We start from the raw sequence: 22,861 nt of genomic DNA, 5'->3' as shown, positions 1-22,861 counted from the left end.
TCCTTTAAGCACAGTAAGATGAGAATTCTTTTCTGTATCATGATTCATATATGTGTATATCTTATTCTTTAGGTACTGCTGGGAGCTGTCTCCGACGTTTCAGCACCATGCCCTTCATGTTCTGTAACATCAACAATGTGTGTAATTTTGCATCAAGAAATGATTATTCCTATTGGCTGTCCACTCCAAAACCAATGCCAATGAGCATGGAACCACTGACTGGGCAGAGCATTCAGCCATTCATTAGCCGGTGAGCCAAAATAGGCCGTAAGATTTTGTGTGGGATCTGAATAGACAGCACATCTTGTTGAAATGTGGTTTTGGGCCTGCAGGCTGAATATTAAGACATGGTAAAAAGATTAATTTGTTGTATGTATTTTGTCTAAGGAATAATAGAACAACTTCTTATTTTAATGGCTGTGAATGTGTTATATGTGTAATCCAGTCTAGTGCCTCGGAGCAGGGGATTGGCAACCACTACTGATTGCTACTTTTATTTCCATGGCACCTAAGAATGCCATGGACATTTTCATTGTTAATCCATCCATTGATCTAAAATCTCCTGAATTTTGGTGCCTTTAAGGGGACATAATCATTTAAAAACATTTTTAAAAACACAATAGGCCAAAAGCTTTTAAATGTCTGTTTTTACTTCTCATTTATGCACAGCATTTCTTGTGCTTTATTTATCATGTACAGTGAAAGTAGACTAAACTAGTTTCCCTTTTTAAAACCATTTTCACCTTCTGGTTCTCAACAGCATCGCAATGCTGTAGTATTTGGGTTGCAAACACTGCAGGACAATTCAGGCAAAAAGAGATTGTTTTGAATGGACCTATTTACATTTCTGAAAACATTTCTGTTAATATCAAGGTTTGTGAAACTTGAGTAACAAAGCCTACAATTCTGGGCCAAAATCACTATCTCACGAAGTCCCATCAACTTTGCTCTTTGAATAGCATATAACCTTAAATTGTGCATCTGGGCATATTTTTATGATTTATGTAGCATCCACAATGTACTAGAGGCTATGAACATACACAAAGAGACACAATTAGTGACATAAAGAACATATAATCATATCTTATGAAGAGAGACAGATGTTTATATATTTCCTTTCACTCAAGGATCCTAAAGTACTTAACAAACTTTACAAACTATGAGCCAGATTCTCAGCTGGCAAAACTCCATTGCCTTTGGGGGAATTTTGCCAGCTGAAAATTTGTCCCTATATTTAAATATATTTCATGCATCCTTGAAATGTAATGTCCTATGGGAAACCTTTTAAACAATGCACAGCAGCACTGTATCACAGTTCCGGACAAAAAGTGAAGAATGCCTTAGCCAGTGGAAACTAGAAGGGAGGGGTGAGCAGAAACTACCTACCAACCTGGAAGTTGGTCTGGACGCAGGATCTAGCAAGCCTAGTCTTTTATAAAAGTGTCAAAGGAATCTTTAATGAGCATAAGGGGTCAGGACCTTGTCTTTACCTTTCATCACAAGCCAGTACAGAATTGCTGCTCTTATTTGGCACAGAGGCTTAAAATTTTGTAGGGACTGGATGGTTGCTCAAAAGTACCCAGAGTAACTTCCAGAAAAAAAAAACTCTTCCCAGCTTGACCCATCGAGAAGCCTTTTTTGACTCATCTGGTAGAGATTTTGCATTCTTTGAGCAATTGTCCCTATAGGTATGTGCACACGCCTATGAGCTTTCAATCAGATTTTTGGTAGCAGTGTCCGTGTGCCAGTACCTGCGCCCTACACATCCTCATGCTCCAATCCAAGGATAAATAGGGGAGTTTATCTGCTCCAGTTCCTTCTCAACCGCCTGTGGCTAGAGACAGAGAGTTGTGGTGCCCAGTAGCGTTAGCATTACTTAGCTTGTTTACTTGTTCTTTTCTTTTCTTTAGTTTGTGGTTTTATTTTTTTCCTCTGGGCAAGCTGTGTGCTTTTGGGGTAGGAGGTTCCCCCCACCTTTGTTTTCATGGTTGGGACTTCCTGCTTGCCCTCAGCCTCTTTTTGTCTGTGGCCTTCATGGCTTGTACCCAAAACCCAAAGCTTCAAACCCTGCCAGACCTTCCCCTCAGTGACAGGTATTGCAGCTGCTTCCACTGTCTCCGTGGATTTCATGTGCCATTGAAGTGTAAGGTCTATGTGGGCTGAAGATGAAACCCAGGAAGCTGAGAGGGGACAGACTCAAGTAGCTCCTTATAGAGGGTTCTTTAAGACTCACTGCCTCTTTGGGATCTGATTTTCTTTTCTTCCCTTTTTTCTTACTTTCATGCCCACCTCCAGCTGTGGTCTCCATCTCAGCCCCCTTCCCCCTGTCTGGGTTCCCCCCTTCTGGAGACATGGCCCTGCTCCCAGCCCCAGCTCTGGTGGATGAGTGGGGAGGCATGAGAATGAAAAGTAAAAAATGCTTTTAGCACCCCCACTATTAAAAGTGTTCCAGCACCACTGCCCACTGTAGATACTTTCAAAGATGCTACCTGGTCGACTGTGCACACCTTTTCCCACCACTATGCTAATTGTGCATGCTTCCATAGCAGATGCAACCTTTGGTGCAGCTGTTCTCCAAACTGTGCTAGATCCTTCTCCTCAGCACCCACCTCCATAGTTGGAGCACTGCTTGAGAATCACCGAAAGCGGAGCATGCATAGGGACAACTACTCGAAGGAGAGGTTAATAACCTGTACAGTAACTGGAGTTCTTTGAGATATTTTGTCTCTATGGGTGCTCCACTACCTGCCCTCCTTCCCCTCTACACTGTCGTCCTTGCCCTGCCAGATTTTATAGCTGAGAAAAAACCGGAGCAGCAGCAGTTCTGCATTCCCCTATGTGCCCATGAATCAAAGCACAAGGATTTATAGGGCAGAGGCACGGATCCAAAATACTGTTACCAGAAATCTCTGATGGAAAGCATGTGGGTGCTCACACACACCTATAGTGGAGCACTCATAGGAACAAATCATCGGAAAGAACTCCAGTTACTGTACTAGTAAATAACATCTCTGAGTATGAGTCTTCACTGTTAGCTTTGTGCAAAATATTACTGGGTCAATTTCTGCCATTGCTTATGTAGATACAACTCCACATGAAGATAATGGGAGGTGAAACCATGTAACAGAGCAATACTGGGCTTGAGTGTCCAGTTAATCATAGGTGCTGGAACTAGGGGTGCGAAAGGTTCTGCAGCACCCCCCTCACTTTAAGTGGTTTCCATTGTATACAGGATTTACAGTTTGGTTCAATGGCTCTCAGCACCCCCACTATACAAATTGTTCCAGCACCTCTGGAGCTAATAATTAATTAGAATGAAAATGCAAGAACATCTGTCTTTAAGGCCACTATTTCAAATCTTGCCCATATCCGTAGCGTCACTGTCTTTCAACAGTTGTTTGGATCGTCTAGATGAAATGAGTTGACATTTGGAGTCTATTACTTTGTGACTTTTACAATTTGGATACAAATCCAGTATGACTGGCATACTTGCTAACAGTCTCAGATGACAAGCTAATGACTGAGGACCTGATCCAATGCCCATTTAAGCCATTGAGAATCTTTCAATGGCCTTTGGATCATTCTCAGATTATTCTGAAGACTGAACTCCACTTTCTGACCTGTGGCACCGTTCCCTTGAAATCAGGATTAGTGCACAACAGGCAGGATAGTGTGGCAAGCTAGTACTACCACTATGTATTTGACCTATTATGTGGAAAACCAAAGGATGTTAGCTTTCAGTACTGTCAGTCTGGCACCTTTTTAAGGAGTCTACTGTACTATGGATTTTTAAACAGAGCTCTCCCAGTTTTGCCTGCGTAAGGAGTGATTGATTGGGCTCGTTAAAGGTTAGGTTTTTTTAAAGATACTCAATTCAATTAGATACAAAAAAAATTCTGTTCTGTATTCTTATTTGTTTCACTGTTGCAGTGGGAAATTCTGCATACATATAAAACTGTTCGAGGGGTGCAGTAGATCTAAATTGTTACAGCAGCCTTTCTTACATTATTTTTTCCCAATTTTTCATATCATTTCTCTAAATTCTTTTGAAATAAAATTTGTATTTGGCTTACTTAATACATTATTGTAATGGCGTGATGTTTCTTTTATACCTCTCCTCATGTTTAGGTGTGCCGTGTGTGAAGCTCCTGCCATGGTTATAGCTGTCCATAGTCAGACCATTCAAATTCCATCATGTCCGCAAGGTTGGGACTCTCTTTGGATTGGTTATTCTTTCATGATGGTAAGGGCCTCCTCCTCTCTCCCCAAATTTACTGTTAACTGTTTGTGTTTTGTACTAGCTGCTTCGGGATTTTCTGTTACAAACTATAGTTTGTACCATTAAAATGACGTTTACCTGTAGCTGCCAACTATGGTAACAGAGATCAGTTATTTTCCAAAATTCAGATGCCACGGTAATCGGTAAGCCTAGGTAAACATCATCTACCGCATTGTCTTAACAAACAGGAAAAAAGAATTAACTTGATTTTTTTGAAACAGGGTGACTTCTCCTAGTACTTATGGATCCCAATTGAACTTACAAGTTGTTTCTTTTCTAGCACACTAGTGCTGGTGCAGAGGGCTCTGGACAGGCCTTGGCATCCCCCGGTTCCTGTTTAGAAGAATTCCGCTCGGCTCCTTTTATTGAGTGTCATGGTCGTGGTACTTGTAATTACTATGCTAATTCATACAGTTTCTGGCTGGCAACTGTAGAGATATCAGAAATGTTTAGGTAAGAGAGCTTATTTCTTGTACATCACTTACTGTGTACTGAATGCATTGAAAATCACATTTATTTTCTAACGACAAATGGTGATTTAGATCCTTAATTGAAGACTTAATTAATCCTTGTAAAACCGGTAATTGGTGCCTTTTCCCTCGTCTAAATGTGTGTCATGCTTTCTAAGACTAGTTTTTCAGGAATTTGTTTACTTGACAAAATCCTTTACATCTTGTCCGAACTTGCTGGGGTGCATTCTGTTGCCTGTTTTGCAAGGGTTCAGAGCTACTTTCTGCCCACCCTTACTCATATTGACTATAGCTTATTCCAAAAGTAGTCCCATTGTAATGAGTGGGACAGTATCAGAGAGTGATGTATTTATTCAATGTGAGTAGCGATGTCACAGTCTGGCACTGAATGATCATTTTAATGTTTTTTCTTGACATTTAGACAGACTCAAATATCTCAGATGTTGTTTGCAGAAGTACAGGGGTGAAATCCTGGCCCCACTGAAGTCAATGATAGTTTTGCCATCTACTTCTCTGGGGCCATGATTTCACCTTAGGATTTTGCAAACTCTTCAGGCTTCTACTCTTATCGCTTCCTTCACAAGTTTAGAGTGGCACCGCTGTTCTATGAAAAATAACTTGCTTTCATAGAAACTAATTTTATTACCGAATGGTGACTTGTGTCTCAAATGAGAATTAACAAGTTCTGACTGCAGCTATATTGAAAAATGGCTGTTGCACAATGAGCTTTATGCACAAAACGTGTTACACAATGTTAGTGGGTATCTACAACATGGAAGTCAAGTTACTTCCAATTAGAACACCTAAGTAGTACCATTTATTTTTGTATTAGGCAGTCATTATGCCATTGGTTTGCATGATCAGTGGTAATTAACATGTTTTCCTGACCAGTAATAACCCTCATGGATCCTCCTTATCATCATTCACTATTTTCAATCTCACCCAAACTTAGCTTTCTATTTATTTCTCCTTTTCCTTTTTAAAAATGTGTTTATACCATTCACTTGAAAGAAGTGGACTACTCGTGTGTGACAAAGTAATGACAGGCTTGCATGTGATGGTAGGGGCACGGCTCAACAGCCAGGGGTTCACTTCCAGTTTGTCTTTTAGGAATATAAGCTTATGCTTCAAGGTTTCAGCCAGCCATCTGCAGGGGTCAGGAATATAGTCTCTCCTGCCCTCCCCTCTCACTGTGTGGTATTTTGCTTTGTTTTATTTTTTAAATCTCCTTTCCAGGGATTGGCAACCTTTCAGAAGTTATGGGCCGAGTCTTCATTTATTCACAATTTAAGGTTTCGCATTCCAGTAATACATTTTAATGTTTTTAGAAGGTCTCTTTCTATAAGTCTATAGTATATAACTATACTATTGTACGTAAAGTAAATAAGGTTTTTTAAATGTTTAAGAAGCTTCATTTAAAATTAAACTAAAATGCAGAGCCCCCCAGACCGGTGGCCAGGACCTGGGCAGTGTGAGTGCCACTGAAAATCAGCTTGTGTGCCGCCTTCGGCACCTGTGCCATACGTTGCCTACCCCTGCTCCTTTCTCTGAAGCATCAGAACTGCCTACAGCTGGAGATGACATTGAATGGAGAGAGTCAGGCCTCTGAGGTGGCACCTAGCATTCTCTCTCTCAGGTGCTTGGCTGCTGGGTTCCTGTTCACATGCTCACAGTCTCACTGATCACCATACGTGGGGTCAGGAAGGAATTTTCCATGTCAGATTGGCAGTGACTGTGGGGATTTTTTGCCTTCCTCTACAGGGTGTGGGTATGGGTCACTTGACAGATGTATCTCACTTTATCATTGTTTCCCTGCCATTGAGGGTTCTCCAGAACTGGTGCACCTTGGTCCTGCCTACGGGCGGATATTAGTCTAGCCTCCTGTGAACTATAATTCTTTGGTCTAATTTTGGTTGTTCGGTTTAGTGTGTGAGTGCTGGGTGCCACTCGTGGCCAGTGATATACAGAAGGTCAGACAGATCATCTGGTGGTCCCTTCTGGCCTTAAACTCTATAACCGAGATGGACTTTTTTTTTTAATAATCACTCAGGTACGTACCCTTACACAGCAGAAGGAAATAATTTGTTAAATCTGTCATCTTTACATTTTCACTTCAGTTGGACGATGACATTTGATTATGGAATAATCCCATTCAAATGAGAAGTCAAAAGATTACTGATGTAAATTCTTCCATGTTGGGCAGCCGGGGGCAGTAGAGGAGATAGATCGTGTTGTATTTTGTAATTGCCCAACAAACGTCATTTCTAAAAGACACCTTTACTCAAATCAGTGTTTGTGGACTGCCCCCGACTGTCTGGCATGTTGGGCTGATGTAGTTTGCTGGCACAGCACCTTCTACATATTGAAATACTGGTCTAAAACAAACAACTATCACGACTCATGAGGGATTTTAAGGAGAGTAATGAAATAAGTGCTTGATCAGGGAAGATGGTAAGCACATGCAGTTCCCTTTCAGGAAGGCACTTAAGCACATCCTTAAGTCCTACTGATGTGAAAGACACTCAGCACCTTGCAAGTCCAGGCTCCTGTAAGCATAAGAAAAGCTAACCTTGTGTGTTTGTGTTTCCATCAACCAGTAAACCTCAGTCAGAGACACTGAAAGCTGGAGACCTGAGGACACGTATTAGTCGTTGTCAAGTTTGTATGAAGAGGACGTAACATCTTGGAGAATTTTTGTAAAACAATGAGAATTCCTAGGGTGCACTGTCCTCCTGCTGTAACAATGGTGCTACTGTGCAGAAAGAAACAAAAACAAATCCAAACTGTTTGAAAAATGCAGATTGAGGTGTACCTCACCAAAGTGCCAAACCAAGGCTGTCTGGTGCATACTTGTCAAAAGGACTGAGACAAAGGAATTGATCTCTTGGAAATGGAAAAGCCGCTTGAGGTTCACAAAGGATCAGAAGATGAAGTTTTCATTTCTCTCCTAGTACCAAAATGGCACTTTTGATCAACCAAGAGAAAACAACAACAAAATACAATGCACTGAGTATGTTTAAAATAACAAGACTGCAGTTTTGAAAAACACTTTTTCATGGTGCTACTAACCCTACTGTATCCCAGGTTTTTAATATGAAATGTTAAGCTTATTTCTCTTTGTAAGTAATGAAATGTGTATATTGTGTAAACACCTTTTTAATTCAAACCTTCAATTATTTAGACACAAATCAGCCTAAAATCATTCACAAAATGTGTATTAAAAACAAGTTTAAATATACAGCAGTATTTTATATAAAATCAAGGGCAATGGAGAGAATCTATACCTCTTACACCAAACTACTGCTGATTTTTAAAGTTTTGCTTCCTCCCTCAAGTTCCAATCGGACTTTATTTGGGGAATGTACAATATTTCTCTAGTCATTTTGATCAGGGTTTTAAATGTTTATACTTACACCATGCTATCGATGATGTTATTTGTGCTTAGAAATCCAAACCATTTTAAAAGGATTTTTTTATTCTGTGAAAATATATGAAATGATTAGCCATATCCGATGTCTTTTTTTTTTTAATAAAAACAAGTCATATTCATGATTTAATAGTAACCAGTTTGCTTCAGGAAAAAATACCCCATGGAAATATTAAATTGCCAAAGCATTTAAGGTTATGCTTACAAAAATTTTCTTTGCTCCAAAGTGGTGTCATGTATATTATCCAGAATAGCTGTACACTCTGAAAATACTGAAATAAAGCAAAAACTGGCTAAAACTGATCTTTTTCATATTTATAAATGTATCCTCTAATCATTTTTATGTGAATTATACACATCCATGATGGATTTATACAAGGCAACAGTTTTTGTGTATGTATAATTCAATAAAGGCCGTGAAAGGTCATAGAGCTCCTTGTTTCTTGCATCAGCCTATAAGAATCCTACTGTATCTGTCCTAGATTGTCATGTTTTGCAATAGTTTATCATCACATTTTGTACACAGAACTGTTTGTGCTTGTTTGATTTCTGTGGTCAATTCTATTGCATTTATGTGTAAGCTTTTAGCATTCCTCAACAAAGGAAGTGAGACTATGTGTTTTCTAGGTGATCAGCCTTCCTTTAGATATTCATTGTATTTTCCCACCTTCACCATTCATTAGCCTGAGAATTAATGTATTGCTTTATAAAAGCAAAGTATATTTCAGCTTATTTTGAGTAATGCTAATTAATTATCAGTGACATCTGGCTAATGGCTGTTCTGTCTCTGAATTTCTGATGCTGGCTATACATTAGGCTTGCAGCCACTTTAAAAAAAATATATATATATATCCCTGCTGAAAACTGAGACATAGAAATGAGTTACTAGGCGAGGTGCCAAAGGTTAATAAAATGAGATGAGTGGAGGATTAACAGCATTTGTGTAAATATGAAAATGGCAATTATACAAAAGTTTACTCTAAAATATAATAGTGTCATCTTGGTGTGTTTTTAAATGTTAAAGTAGTCTATGTATGCCTCATGTTTTGTTTATACGTATATAACATTGGAGTATTGGGCCTGTAATACAGCCACAAAGCTCATGTCTACCCTTTTGTGAGTTGCATGCAAATCCATGATGGTAGAGAGTGAACAAAAGAACCAAACATTACCATCTACTTATTTTATTTGGTTGATCTTACATGCAAAGAAACAAAACTGAAGTAGCTGCTGCTGCTAATTAACTGTTAACTAAAGATGACATCAAACCCCAACTCCTGTCCCTCTTACCATAAACACCAGCCCTTGACTTACTGCTACCTCCCCAAGAACTAGGGTTAAATAGATGGGCCTTGATCTTTTGGGCTTGGCACATTACCTTGAGACTAATTATCTCAACACAGCTTGAGTGCTTGTACTGATCACAGCTGTGTTGCAATCCAGCACAGGCAGAGTGGTAGGTTTCCACATAAAAGAACTTGAGACAGATGAAAAGCAGGTCCTTCCTACATTACGGAGCCTTGGTTTCCACAGTGACATTTCCTGCAGCTGTTGAACCATGCATGGTCTAGGATCCTGCTAGTATTGCTATATTCTGTGTTATGGTCTCATGCATCCTTTGGAGCATGTAAATGTCTCGGAATATGAGAGCAGCAATAAATTATGCAGCAATTTTCAGTATAAATTATAGTCCCTAGTGTAACAATGAATAGAACAGCTTTCCTTGATTCCTGGCACTGTGAGTATGTCAAATCCCTTACTATCACATAACTGCTAAGTAACCAAAATAGAGGGATGTGGGGCAGCTCCATACTGCTGGATGCTGCTGCATGGCTGCCTCTCCTATTCATGGGCTGCCTGGTCCCATTTTGCATGTTGCTGCTGCTATACAGTACAGAAAAGCACTTGGATCTTAATGAAATCCATGGTGATGTTTCCAGCAAACTGTTCTCAATATTGCTCTATTAAGAAACAGAGGTTAGAAAGGGAAGATGGTCTTGTAGTTACGGCGTTAGGCTAAGATCTGGGAGTTCAATTCCCACCTCAGCCATATACTATTCCCTGTGTTACGTTAGGCAAGTCCCTTAGTCTCTCTGGGCCTCAATTTCTCATCTGTAAAATGGAGATAATTCTTTTTTCCCCCCCATCTTTTGTCTTGTGCACTTAAGTTTGTACTCTTTGGACAGAGGCTCTTTCTCACTCTATGTATGTGCAATACTTACAATAGGTGCTCAATCCTGGCTGGGGCCTCTGGGTGTACCATAATATAAATACAACTGGCAAAACCTTGTTCTGCAGATTTTTGATATTTCACATGGAACAATCCTTTGACCTGCAGAGGTTTGGAGACACATCGCACTGCCAAAACTGCCTTTATAATTTTTCCCCCAGGTTGGTTTTAGAATCCAAAAGGACCCACTTTTCAGGTCAGATGTGGCCAAAATCTTGTGAAAACGTGTATATAGTTTTGGAGCTGCCAAACCTGTGCTCAAGCCTTAGAATGGCCTCAAACCCAAATTGCAGCCTAAAGGTACTCTTGGATTTAAATACTACCATTCCACCATGAGAGCATTTAATGTCATTGTGTTTCTCAAGTAATTCAGTCTTGTAAATAAAGCAGTTGCATTGGCTATAGAGCCTGGCCTATTCCTAGTTTACCTTCAGTAGCAATTATGTGGAAAATGGGTTAGGAAACAAATGATCCTTTATACAAATTGTACAAGGATAAGATTTGTGTGTTAACCACATGAGGGCACTATAGGCTTTCAAAGATAATTTAAGAACAGTTAAGCATGCCTACATAAGCAGTGGTTTTAACGAAAACAGATCAAAACATGGAGGATGTAGATTAACTTTCTTTGCTAAATATTTGTCTCACCTGCTTTTATAGGTGTACTGCAAGCAGTTTGCTGAATGGATTGAATTGGCGTCTAACTTCATAAGAGAATTGCTGCAAACTAGGCTGACCTGCTAAAGTATAACTTATATGTAAATCTTGAAAACACTAACAGAAGGAGGCTAGTCCTTGCCATTCTGTTGTACTCTAAGTGTCAAAGTTGCACATGGACCTCTCTCCTTACTGCCTTTCCTAGTAATGAGATTCCTGTATTTATCCTTGTTCCAAAGCTGTATATTGGCTGACTGTACCTTTAGGCTATTTTGCGGGTATGGAGTGAGATTGATTTATACATCATACTTCCATGGTACTGTTCTCTGAAATTCTTCAAACTGAAATATTTCAGAACCATTTGATTTAGGATGGACTAGAACAGTATATATGGACTTTGGATTTAATGACTTCTAGACCTGTAACCAGTGAAAACTAACATCCCCTACACCAAAGGCTACTACAGTCTAATTGTAGGGTTTCATCAATTTTTATTCTATTTTTTTAAAGGTACAATTTTAAAAATATTTCCTCTTTTAACCTTACAAGTGTCGAAATGCTCATAGGTCAATGTGTCCAAAAGATCTGAGATCTCAGAAGAGCATCACCTTTTATGTGTGTTTGTTTCAATTGTATGGTATTTCCTAATATGCATGCTAGTAGCATGAGTCATTCTGCTGCCCACATTGTAGAGAAGTCTTTTTTGAGGGGCACCAGTGAGGGAAGTTCATTTTGTTTGTTAGGTTTAGAACTCTTCTACTTTGAGCAATCTATAGTTGTAACACAGATCTTGCCCAGCAGCAACCTCTATGGTTTACACCTTACACAACCCCTGTGGCTGGGATTGTAATACTGTTGCTGCTATGGCTACCTCCACTGCAACCACAAGCCAGGAATTGTGCAAGAAAGACTGTGATAATCTAGTCTTCAGGAGTGTTTTATTGACGGAAAGCAGGACAATGTTGCTAAGGAAAGGCAGGAGTAGTGATCAGCTCAGAAGAGCAGTAATGGAATATAGAACCTTTCAAAACATACGATCAGTACGTATAAAACTTGGAATGTGAGGGATGGGTGATGAAATCCGTCCTTTGTAGAGAACTAGTGATCACATCATAAAACCACTACAATTGGCAGAGAGTTAAGGATTAACTGCTAGGTAAATCTGACTATGCTATTAGTCCTAAAAGTAACCCTTGCAGCTTATAGCTGAAGTGCAAGGCACGGATGTTAAACTGGAGCATTCTGTGGGTTTACTACTCTCTGTCCCGGCCCTTTAAAAATAAGAATTTAGATTAACTTGATACTGTCATGAGGAAAAACATATCTGAACTAAGTATACGGAAAATACTAGTTGAGGGGGTGGTTTGCCATGACTGGACTGGGGCTTTCCAACACTCTTACTATTCTAGTAAGATGTTCTGAGCTCTGAAACCTATACTACAATTAGCCACGAGTTCCTGGCCTCCTCTGAGATGTTCCTTTATGGTCTGTTGCAATTGAGGGAAGGAGAAACTAATGTTTAAAGGCCCCATCTATTGTTAATGGAAAAAAAAGAGGGGAGAGGATATGGACATAGGTTCTCTCTAGTCTATTGACCATGATTAACGGGAATTTGAAGGCCACTCTTTTTCTTTCCAAAACCCGGAGAAGTCACAGAGGCAGAAAATAGGCACAGAGGATTGCCAAATACAGAATTTTAAGGTTGTTCTGTATGTCCTCATTTTTCTAACAACTGTACATGATATATTCTGCCACACTAAGTATGCTCTTCACTTAACTATTTCTGTGAGATGCTGGATGTGTACTAGAGCTTCTCGAAAGAATCTTCCAACCAAAAGGCAACTTTTTTTCTTTGCAAAAGTGTAACCGTTTTTAAAATATGTAGCTTAGTCTTCCACTCCTTGATATGAAAGTAGTGACTAACTGCCTTCTGCTTTTGATCGAGGATTTCCCCTTGTTTCAGAGCTGATAGTTTTGTCTACTACCCAGCCCGACTGTTAGTCCTTGAAAGACTAAAGCATTTAACACAGTTCAGGTCCAATGAGCCCTTTAAGGTACCTTAAGCAGTTACTTTGTATAGGACTGTTGCAACCGTCTTTATGCTATTTGGATAATTTTCACCGTTTGTTTACTTTTGGTATGACTGCTTCTGTCACATACTAGAAGTACTGTTTTCTTTTTCTTCCACAAATAGGCTGCTTGCTATAAAATGAGGCTCTGAATAAGAAGCCTAGTTAGGATAATCGTTGTTTTACAAAAATTTGGTTAGAGGGACTTAAACTTACTTTCAGAGTTGCTTTTAAGTTTAATACATTAATATTTTGAACAAAGGGAGTGTGACTTGAATTAAGTATTTAAAAAAGTTCTGCAGTTACAGACCTTGATCTTAGAAATGTTACTTTTAGAAGTCACATTCATGGTGAAAGATAAGAAATTTAGTGTCTGATTAATGAGTTCAGCAATATATGTGCTATATTAAATAAGTTCTTGCTTCAGTACATATATGCAGGGATAGGAAATTTAAGAAAGTATCAAGTTAGGTGTGGTATCATATTACTTAAAAATTGTCATTTAGCTTGTCTTCACGGTAAAAAAATAACCTGTAGCAAATCAGCAGTGACACTAGTGGTTGCTTTGTGCTAAAGAAAGCTAGTCCACTTTCCATGACATTTCTGAAAATTCCATCATATGTCACAGAGCAGCAGTTCTCAACCCATGGCCCAATTAGCACACAGCTGTGCCCAGCTCAGCTGTGTGCTAAAGGCCACAGGTGGTCCTTGGGAGAAGGGGTCCAGGCTCCCCAGCCACCTAGCATGGGGAGGTTGTGCTTCCAGCCAGCCATGGGGTCAGGGTTCCCCATCAGCCCAAGGTGTCCAGGGCAGCTGCCTGGCCCTGCGAGCTCCAGAGTCTGGGGCAGCCATGTGGTGGAGGACCAGGGCAAGCAGTTGGCCTGCCCTGTGTGTCGGGTCCAGGGCAGTGGGCTGGCCCCGTGAGCTCTGGGGACCTGGCTGCCTTACAGGGTCTGTGGCAACTGCCTGGCCCCGCAAGCTCCGGCTGTTAGCTTTTGTGACCAACACTGCACACTGAGTGGATGTTTTCAGAGAACTATCCATGATGACTTCAAGATCTCTTGGGGTGTAAATTAGTCATTTTGGATGTATAGTTGGGATTATGTTTTCCAATGTGCATTACTTTACATTTATCAACACTGATTTCCTCTGCCATTTTGTTTCCCAGTCAGCCAGTTTTAGGAGAGCCCCTTGTAACTCTTCGCAGTCTGCTTTGGATTATTTTAAGTAATTTTGTATTGGCAAATTTTGCCACATCACTGTTTACCCCTTTTTCCAGATCATTTATGAATATGGTGAATAGCACTGGTCCCCCAGGGGGCTGTACTGGGACATGACTATGAGCACAGCAGTCTAATATATCAAGTTCTGGGTGCTTTAGCATAACCATTCACATTTAAGTCATTTTTCCAGTCAGAGAAGATTGTTTCATAACTGGTGGTCTGAGATATGCTCTCCTGTAAAACTGGTTAAATCCACTCTTCAGCAATGTATAAATAGCCCTGTGATGACCAGATGACCACCCCCCTTAAAAGAAAAAGATACTCGGGGAGGGGAGAGGAGAAATACAATTCAGCCAATAAAAACAGGTTTGCTTAAAAATAAGAGACCTAAACAACAGAAGCTACATGAACACATTTACTGCGAGTAGCTCTATGGAAAGCCAAGTCAGATAAATATAAACACTATACAGAGCTTCAAGCCAGTCTCCCAAAACCGCAAATGCGATATGTTTTACAAAGAAAACAATGTAACAATATTTACAATGGAAGACAAAGCCAGATCAATCCGCTCAACTTTTAAACAGGTCTGAAGCAGAAATAGCAAATATAATGAACAGTTTCAACCATATATGTTTTAGTTTGTACAGACAATAACTGTCCAATATCAAATTAAATGTACAGGACAAACATTGTTCCATCATTGGTATTTTTGTACTATACAGCAGCATAAACGGGTAGCTGGAAGGTAGTATACATAGTGATATGTTTTACATATTCTGAAAGTGTTCTTCCAGCACAATACTGAATAAATTAGTGGCTGTAAACGAAGATTCAGAAAGATTGCATATTTATTATGCTGTACCTGTTAGTATTTGTACCACTATATTTGAGGTTACCCATTTAGGTATTTATTCAGCATTTATTAAATCAGTGCTGTATATTGTATAATGGCAGCCTCAGGACCTAATATGTAAATAAGGTATGTAACATGTTCAATTTTTTCAAAACAACCTTTTCTTTTCCCATTAGATGTTCTGAACGATCATCCAAATTTCAATTAATTTGAAAAAAAAAAACTTTAAAATGGCTGTCTACATATTGCCGTATTAATTTACTACACCCAAAAACTGTATGGCAAGACAGTATCATGGTCTAGAGAAGTAATATTTTTAAATGAATTAACAGAGTATGTTTAGCAGCAACTAGTAACTGTACTGACTAACTTCTCTTCCAGATTCAAGAACACATCTGTGCTTTTAAACTCTGCAGCAAGTATTTCTTTCCTGTTATTTTGTAAACTGATACTAAGTTTACAGAAAGGTCTTTATAATTTTGTGACATGTACATTTTAAGACTACTCAAAAATAGATTTAGGTACACATCACTCAACATCAAAACTGACAGCATCTAATTTGTTATACAAACTGTACTAGTATTTTAAAGGTTGTATGTCATGTGAGGCAGCCCTACAAAACACTTGTACAATATACAATGTAGAGGATTACCAGCTGTGTGGTGCAGTACAGCATGAGGATTTGTGTACCACTTTTAAACCCCTTATCAAATCAGTGCCTTTTATTATTATACATTGTATGTACCAACAACTAGTGTCATGCTTTTAAAGGTCATAGCAGTGTTAAAAGCCTAAACTGATTTGAACCAAAATCAGTAAGAGTGATGCACCTAGCTCTAATTTTCTACAATTTATTTTTAATTTGTGATAGTCATTGTTTGCAATTTTTCTTTAGGCAGAATGCATTAAGTGATAACCCAAGTATTTACTTTCCCATTATGCAAAAAGAAATGGTCCCAAATTAAAAGAGGGTTTTGGATGAAAGTAAGATCAGCTAGGGTGGTTTCTCTTTAAAAAGCTACAGCACACATCAATATTGTAAAGCAGAAGTCAAAGTTATAAAAGACCCTGCACTTTCCCATTTGAGTGCATGAATGGAAACCTCAATTTATAATTTTATACATGTTCATAAACAAATGGGTAGGAATAATTTAAATGTAATCAACAAGACAACCAACCCTTTAATCTTACCTTATACATATCAGAATTCTGAGCAACAAACTTCAGTTTAAGCTCTGACATATGATTAAAAATACTAAGCTCTGTGATCAAAAACTACCTCCTATACTATAAAGCAAAATATAATAAAGAGGTCTGTCCATCACAGATTTAGGTTCAGTTACATGGTTCTCTCCCAGCCCCCTCAAAAAAAAAAAATCTGACCTGCCAAAATATTTCTAAGCAATACATGTTTAAGCTAACGTACCAGAGAAACAAAACCCATATTAAATAGACTATAAGCTACCAGCTTTGACTTCTCAATATAAATAAAAACAAATTAGGGGCAGAGGCAGAAAGAAGTAAAAAGGAAGTTACAGGAATCCCCTCTGCAGCATTCCCAATGCCTCTCAAACAAATGTTCTGCGGAAAAACAAATTCCATCACCAAAACACCACTATGAAAAATCTTAATTCAAATTAACTCAACTGCAGACAGCTGACGTCTAAGCAAAAATCATTACAATGGTGTGTGTATGTCTGCTGCTGGAAGTGAAAGTAGCTGGCTGGAGTTGAGCTCTGCTTCCAAAAGCACCACACAGTTTCTGGAGGTACCGGTAGAAAAGCCGCCTCTTCTAACAATGGTTTCCAGGGAAATGCAGTCAGTCTAGGAAGAAACATAAAAAAATAAAAATACAGTCAGTGACACTAACAGAAAAACTATTTTCTGTTGAAAAGAAGATATGGAGTATACCCATCAAAACAAATGACATCTACTGAAACTAGGACAAAAGGTGAAAAGTTCTTAAAATGGGGTTAATTAAACAGATTCCTGCTAGATTCCTCAGAAGGACTATGGGGGAAATCAAAGAAGAGAATGCCTCACTTAGAGAATCCATCTCAAGTGTACATTATTCTCATTGCATTCTGGATAGGACTCCAAGAGTCTAGTCTATTTTGTGTAGCTAGCCTATACTATGCAGACAATCAATAAAGCTCATAATTACTTATGTAATTCACTATCAAATTAGATTGCTTTAAAGAGATACCTGTGATGTGACAAGGCTAGGTTATATACATAGCAGCCATTTATTACAAATATCCAATGAAAAAGGTGACTATTAGTGATTTTGTCATCCAGCTATAATTAAGATTGTGCATGACGGCTGTAAAAACATTTCATTTTGACTGCAGTTTAAACATAAAAGAAGAGGCCTATGACTGGTGCCAGTCTTAACCCTGAGCTTTCAGAAAAATACATTTGGTCATTAAGTTATCCTATGAGAAACAGCACAGAGTTCAAGTGATTTTTATTTTATTTTTTTTTGCACTCTTAAGAACATGAATAAAGCACAATTGATGGATGGCAGCAATACAGATAACTAAGATCAAGTTTTAATTCAAACTCTCTGAAAACATCAAACTAAAATTCTTAGCAAGAATCGAAGCAAGGTCTCTGGGTACAGCAAGATGGGCCACAGTAGAAATATGCAGAGGTCACCAAAGAGACATGGTGGGGGAAGGACTAAATGTTTTAATGACATGTGAGTGTGAAGAGTTATTTAAATATCCTTCTTGCAATGTTCTGAGCACTACCCTAAATGTCACATGATTCTCCCCATATCTTTCCAACCCAAAGTGTCTTTCCTCCTTCACCCCTATGGGTGGAGCTGAAAATTTGCAGCTCTTCAGCCAGTCTACTAGCTCTCATCATCTCCTACTCCTGACACCATCCTCTTCCACCACTTTTCAAGCATGGTGGTGTCCTAGGCCCTAAATACTTTTCTTGACCCTATTTCCATAAAATATTGCCTCTCTTTCCTCCCTTTTCCCCTGAAGTTTATCAGATGTGTCATCTATAGCCATTATCTCAACTTCTTGGATCCCTACAATCCTGCTTCCCTCTATACTCTAATGAAACAGATCTTACATAGATAGGTCTCCAATATCGTACTCCAGGGCATGTGCAAGGGCCTCATGTCAGTACCCATCTTTTTCAATCTACTGTTTTCAATAGTTCTACACCATCCTTTTCCACCTTTTCTCCCTTGTGTGATACACTGTGTGTGTCTGCAGACTATTACTGTAGGCTTTTTGGAGAAGGAACCATGTTAAATTAGTTAAACACTAAATGCACCAGCGCGCAATAAATATATACTAGTACAAGAGAAGCAGGATTGGGGTGGAGGGGCAATACAAAAAGAGATACCAGTCCATTTTCACTCTAAACTGAGCAATAATGAACTTTATGATTCAAAGGCCTGTAAATGGACCAACAAAATGCCAAATTACAACTCAGAATAGTTTATGATATAGGAACTTCACTTTTTATTACGCACTGAAACACATCATGGTCTATGGAATGAATACTGGGAAGGGAGGGAGGATCCTCCTCCCCCCCCCCCAAGGCTCTGACAATCACTTGAGTGGCTTTGGGCAAGTCTCCTAACCTCTCAGTTGGCCCATCTATAAAAATGGGTACAATACTTATCTCCCTCACAGGTGTATTGTGAGGATTAATATGCTGTGACTAGTTAAAGCCTTGTGTAAATGCAATGCACTATTATACAAATCTATGAGGAAGCTACTGCTAAATAGACAGGAACTGCATCAAAAGGACAAATTATTCAGTCTGAGACAAAAATAAAAAAGCATATAGAACCAATACCAAGCTGTTCTAGGATCTCAGATAAGGAATTTCTATTTTCCTGGCCTGATGGGAAGCTATTTCATTTGAAGAAAAATGACAGTGTAAATTAAAATCTAAATCACTACAAAAGAGGTATCTTACTAACACGTCAAGTGTGAAGAAAGTCTTCTATAGCATTTAACCAAAAGAAACTGTAGTAACTACACATTAAAGACTGGGTCAAATCACTTAAAATATGCCAATCTCAAAACCCAACATGGTGCTGTTTCATAGCTATCTTAATCAAATCACAAGCTTTATATAAAATCATTTCATTTTACACACACACTGCAATTTAGTTAGCAACAGCTCTGAATTTGCTTTTTGTTTTGTAAAATAAAGGCATGGGTTTTTTAATAGTTTTCCTTTTAAAGAGAAGGATGGTTTTTGTTTTAGGATCAAAGAATGAAGGGGCTATGCATCACACTTACAGAGTCACAGAGGCTTTTTCTTCAGTGAGGCATGCAACCAAAGCAGCACCTCATTGCTCACATTAATACAGCTAAGGCTTGCATATTAACCTATGTTCACTAGTAATAAAGGTTTTCCGCCCCCTCCCTTGCTTCCTATCTACAAGCTTACATAGAAAAAGGGACTTAAAAAGCATCTGTACTTTCGTCTATAATTTTTTTCCTCTACATTTAAGACAAGATACACCTGAAAAATGTTTGACCAATTATTCTACTCCAAGGGTCGGCAACCTTTCAGAAGTGGTGTGCCAAGTCTTCATTTATTCACTCTAATTTAAGGTTTCGCATGCCGGTAATACATTTTAACCTTTTTAGAAGGTCTCTTTCTATAAGTCTATAATATAACTAAACTATTGTTGTATGTAAAGTTAATAGGGTTTCAAAAATGTTTAAGAAGCTTCATTTAAAATTAAATTAAAATGCAGAGCTCCTGGACCGGTGGCCAGGACCCAGGCAGTGTGAGTGCCACTGAAAATCAGCTCGTGTGCCGCCTTCGGCACCTGTGCCATAGGTTGCCTACCCCTGTTCTACTCTCTCCAATTATAACCCCCAAAACATTTTGGCAATGGCAGCCAGGCTGTTTAATAAGACAATCCGAACGTCAGACAAGACAGAATTCAGATTCCCTACAACTTTTCAAACCTTTTATAAAATCCTGGAATAGTCTATTTGCCAATCACATACAAAAACAAAAAGGGAAAAAAATTGATCTTCTGGAAAGATGAACTTGCTTACCTTGTAACTCTGCTTCTTTGAAGACAGCAGGCCAAATTCAGAGGGAAACCTAAGCAAGCATCTGTCTAGAAGAGTCAAAGTTGGTGTGATTCTTTTGGGGACCAAAAGAAAGCGTATCATTGTAGACAATACACCAACTCAGACTCTGTTAGATTCACATGGTGAAAGTCAGCATATTTAAATTAATCTAAGTAGAATTCAACTCAGACCCCCTGAAAACTATTTATGCCCATCTACTGCTGTCTAAATTGGTGCAACGTATATACCGAGGAGCCAGAAAACGGTGTATTAATGCTCTACTTGCACCTTTTTCTGGCATCCCTTGACATAAATTACATTACTTTAGATAGATGTGTAGGTGTAAGTAGCTCTAATGGGGTTTAAATGCAAGGGAATTTAAATTATACATTACCTGTGAATTTGGCCTATCATCTCAGAGTCTCACTCTTGGATCTCAAGTCTCCAACCCAAAACTAGCTAGTAGCTTCCAAAGCTATAGTTATTAAAGGCTGAAACCCTATTTCCCCCCACCCTCTTCATGAAGTGGAACATTTCAAACGGACAGTTTGAGTAGTACAACTGGGGCCCTAAATAGTCAGTGCCTTTTTGGGGGGTGGAGGGAGAGGAGGTGTAAAGGCATTACATTCACTTATGTACTACAAATGTAAAGGAAAAGGAAAGGGGGAAAAACCACCACACATTCAAAAGCAAATCCCCGAAACATTGAGGGGAGATGGATAGATAACTGAGATCCTGCAAGATCCCCATCACAAATTGAGCATATCTGCAGTTACCACAATTTGAATGGGTAGTGCTTGGAAGTTCATTCCTAGCTGGAGATTTACCACAGGCAGAGAGGCCCATAGATCATCAGTTGTTCACAAGGAATGCAAGAATTCCAACGCTATCTCAAAGTCCACCAAGGTTTCCCCATGCAGACACATGCCATAGGTACTGTTGCCATAGTTGCAGCCAAAAGACCTAATGCTGAGTCTGATCTGAACTGTGATTTGTAAATCCTCATTTTAAAACTAGTGATGTCTCCCTGCCAGGCAAACAATGTCTTGAATTTTGTTCTGAACAGGAAGACCTGTGCTAGAATCCACCCTGCAGTGCCCTTTTCATCTTAGCAGTACAATTATCTCTATGCAACAAGCCAAGACCTAGAGTAGCTTACTCCTGAATCCCAGTGTTTCTGATTTTCATTTATATGATAATATAAAGGCACTTTAACATGGGTGCAAATATAAGGAACCTTAACAGTGCCAGAGATGTAATACAGGCTTACTGTAAATGAGCATATGGTCCAACATCACCTGAGCTGATTTCTGGACTCCTACCATTGCATTCTGATCAGGAGATCCTCCAGGCAGGGAACTTGGGCACGTTTAGTACGGTTATGTGAAGATGTGTGCAATCACACACATTCCTCCCACACTCCAAACACTGCAGTGCAAAGATTTTTTTTAAAAGTTTTTCTGTTTCCATTGTTTGACTTGTCACTGATGTTACATATTACACTGTTATGTCTTTGGAAGGCTTTTTAAAATACTAGAACTAAGGACTATAGAAAATTAAAAGGGAAATGGTAACATCAAGAGTCTATTGTGATAATTGGGCATACTGGGGGGAAAGGGGTTTTTAGAATCAAAGAGGGGTTGGAAATTTGATGGAGTCATTGGTGATTGTAGGTAGTAGGTGGATCAACCATCCCTAGATGTTAAAGAGAAGGGAGTGAGTGGACCATCAGGAAGGTCTGTTCTCCTATATTCTAGAAACTTCTGGAAGATGAGCAGGGCTTCAGATGACATAGTTCAATATAAATCTGACTTATTTTTCTGTCTTCACAGTATTCAATTCAGTAGGTAACATTTTCATGGAAACTAGAATATATATATGAAAGCTGTTAATCACTAAATATTATTCTATTTGCAGTATTAATGTATTGATAAAGATTGTATGTTTGTATCTGACAACACAACTAACATTGAAAGAATCGATAGGAAATAAGCAACTGAATGGACTAAAGTAATGAAAAGAATTCTTCTATAACATGTAAACACTGTCAAGAGTTAAGTAACTAGAGAGAAAGGATTTGTGTTCATCTGAAAGTGCAGAAAACTAATTTCTTTGGATTCTTCAAGATCAAATGTGTCACTGAATGAAACTCTCTCTCAAAGGGGAAGGACAGACATTGATAAGATTGATTAGCCTGCTAGTGAGACACTTTCAATCTCAGGTCAGCAAAGTCACTGAAATGTAGCCACAATAAAAAAGCCCTATTCCTGACCTTTCAGGAGATCTTCAAAAAATCTGCTTTTCAGAAGCAAGTCTCCCTTAGTCTTTAACACCACAAAATGGCAAAGATCAATTGTTCATTATGACATATAAAAACAGAGGCAAAGACTTGAACTTAAAAGAAAACTGCAGCTTTCCAATATATTAATAAGGTTGCCTTTAGAGTAGCCTTAAAGTGAAAATTTAAAGAAATGCTTGAAGCACCTCGCCCTGGGCATACTTCTCCAAGTATATTTAAACTCTCACGCCCGTTACAATATGCTACAAAGAAACTGCTTGATATCTTATTCAAAGTGTTGTACTT

The 22,861-nt window shown here is 38.8% G+C and overlaps 2 protein-coding genes across 7 annotated transcripts in view; one reads left to right on the top strand and one right to left on the bottom strand.

The window, feature by feature from the left end:
- The window catches only part of COL4A5 (collagen type IV alpha 5 chain), a 151,489-nt gene extending 142,383 nt beyond the window's left edge, over positions 1-9,106 (top strand). For all 5 annotated transcript variants that reach the window (XM_030575410.1, XM_030575406.1, XM_030575408.1 and 2 more), the window contains 4 exons: positions 73-250; positions 4,129-4,243; positions 4,560-4,732; positions 7,347-9,106. In XM_030575410.1, the coding sequence (XP_030431270.1) occupies positions 73-250; positions 4,129-4,243; positions 4,560-4,732; positions 7,347-7,428 (548 nt within the window). In that variant the 3' untranslated portion in view covers positions 7,429-9,106. The remainder of the gene's footprint in view (positions 1-72; positions 251-4,128; positions 4,244-4,559; positions 4,733-7,346) is intronic.
- A 5,646-nt stretch (positions 9,107-14,752) lies between these two features.
- IRS4 (insulin receptor substrate 4) overlaps positions 14,753-22,861 on the bottom strand; it is a 30,746-nt gene continuing 22,637 nt past the window's right edge. For both annotated transcript variants that reach the window (XM_030575076.1, XM_030575077.1), the window contains one exon: positions 14,753-17,032. Coding sequence is in view for 1 of the 2 variants with exons in the window: in XM_030575077.1 (XP_030430937.1) it covers positions 17,028-17,032 (5 nt within the window). In the remaining variant the exon portion in view is untranslated. The remainder of the gene's footprint in view (positions 17,033-22,861) is intronic.

Source organism: Gopherus evgoodei, chromosome 9, assembly GCF_007399415.2.
Source record: "Gopherus evgoodei ecotype Sinaloan lineage chromosome 9, rGopEvg1_v1.p, whole genome shotgun sequence".
Lineage (NCBI taxonomy): Eukaryota > Metazoa > Chordata > Testudines > Testudinidae > Gopherus > Gopherus evgoodei.
The sequence above is the reverse complement of the archived record's forward strand: the minus strand, read 5'-3'. Positions and strand labels throughout refer to the sequence as shown.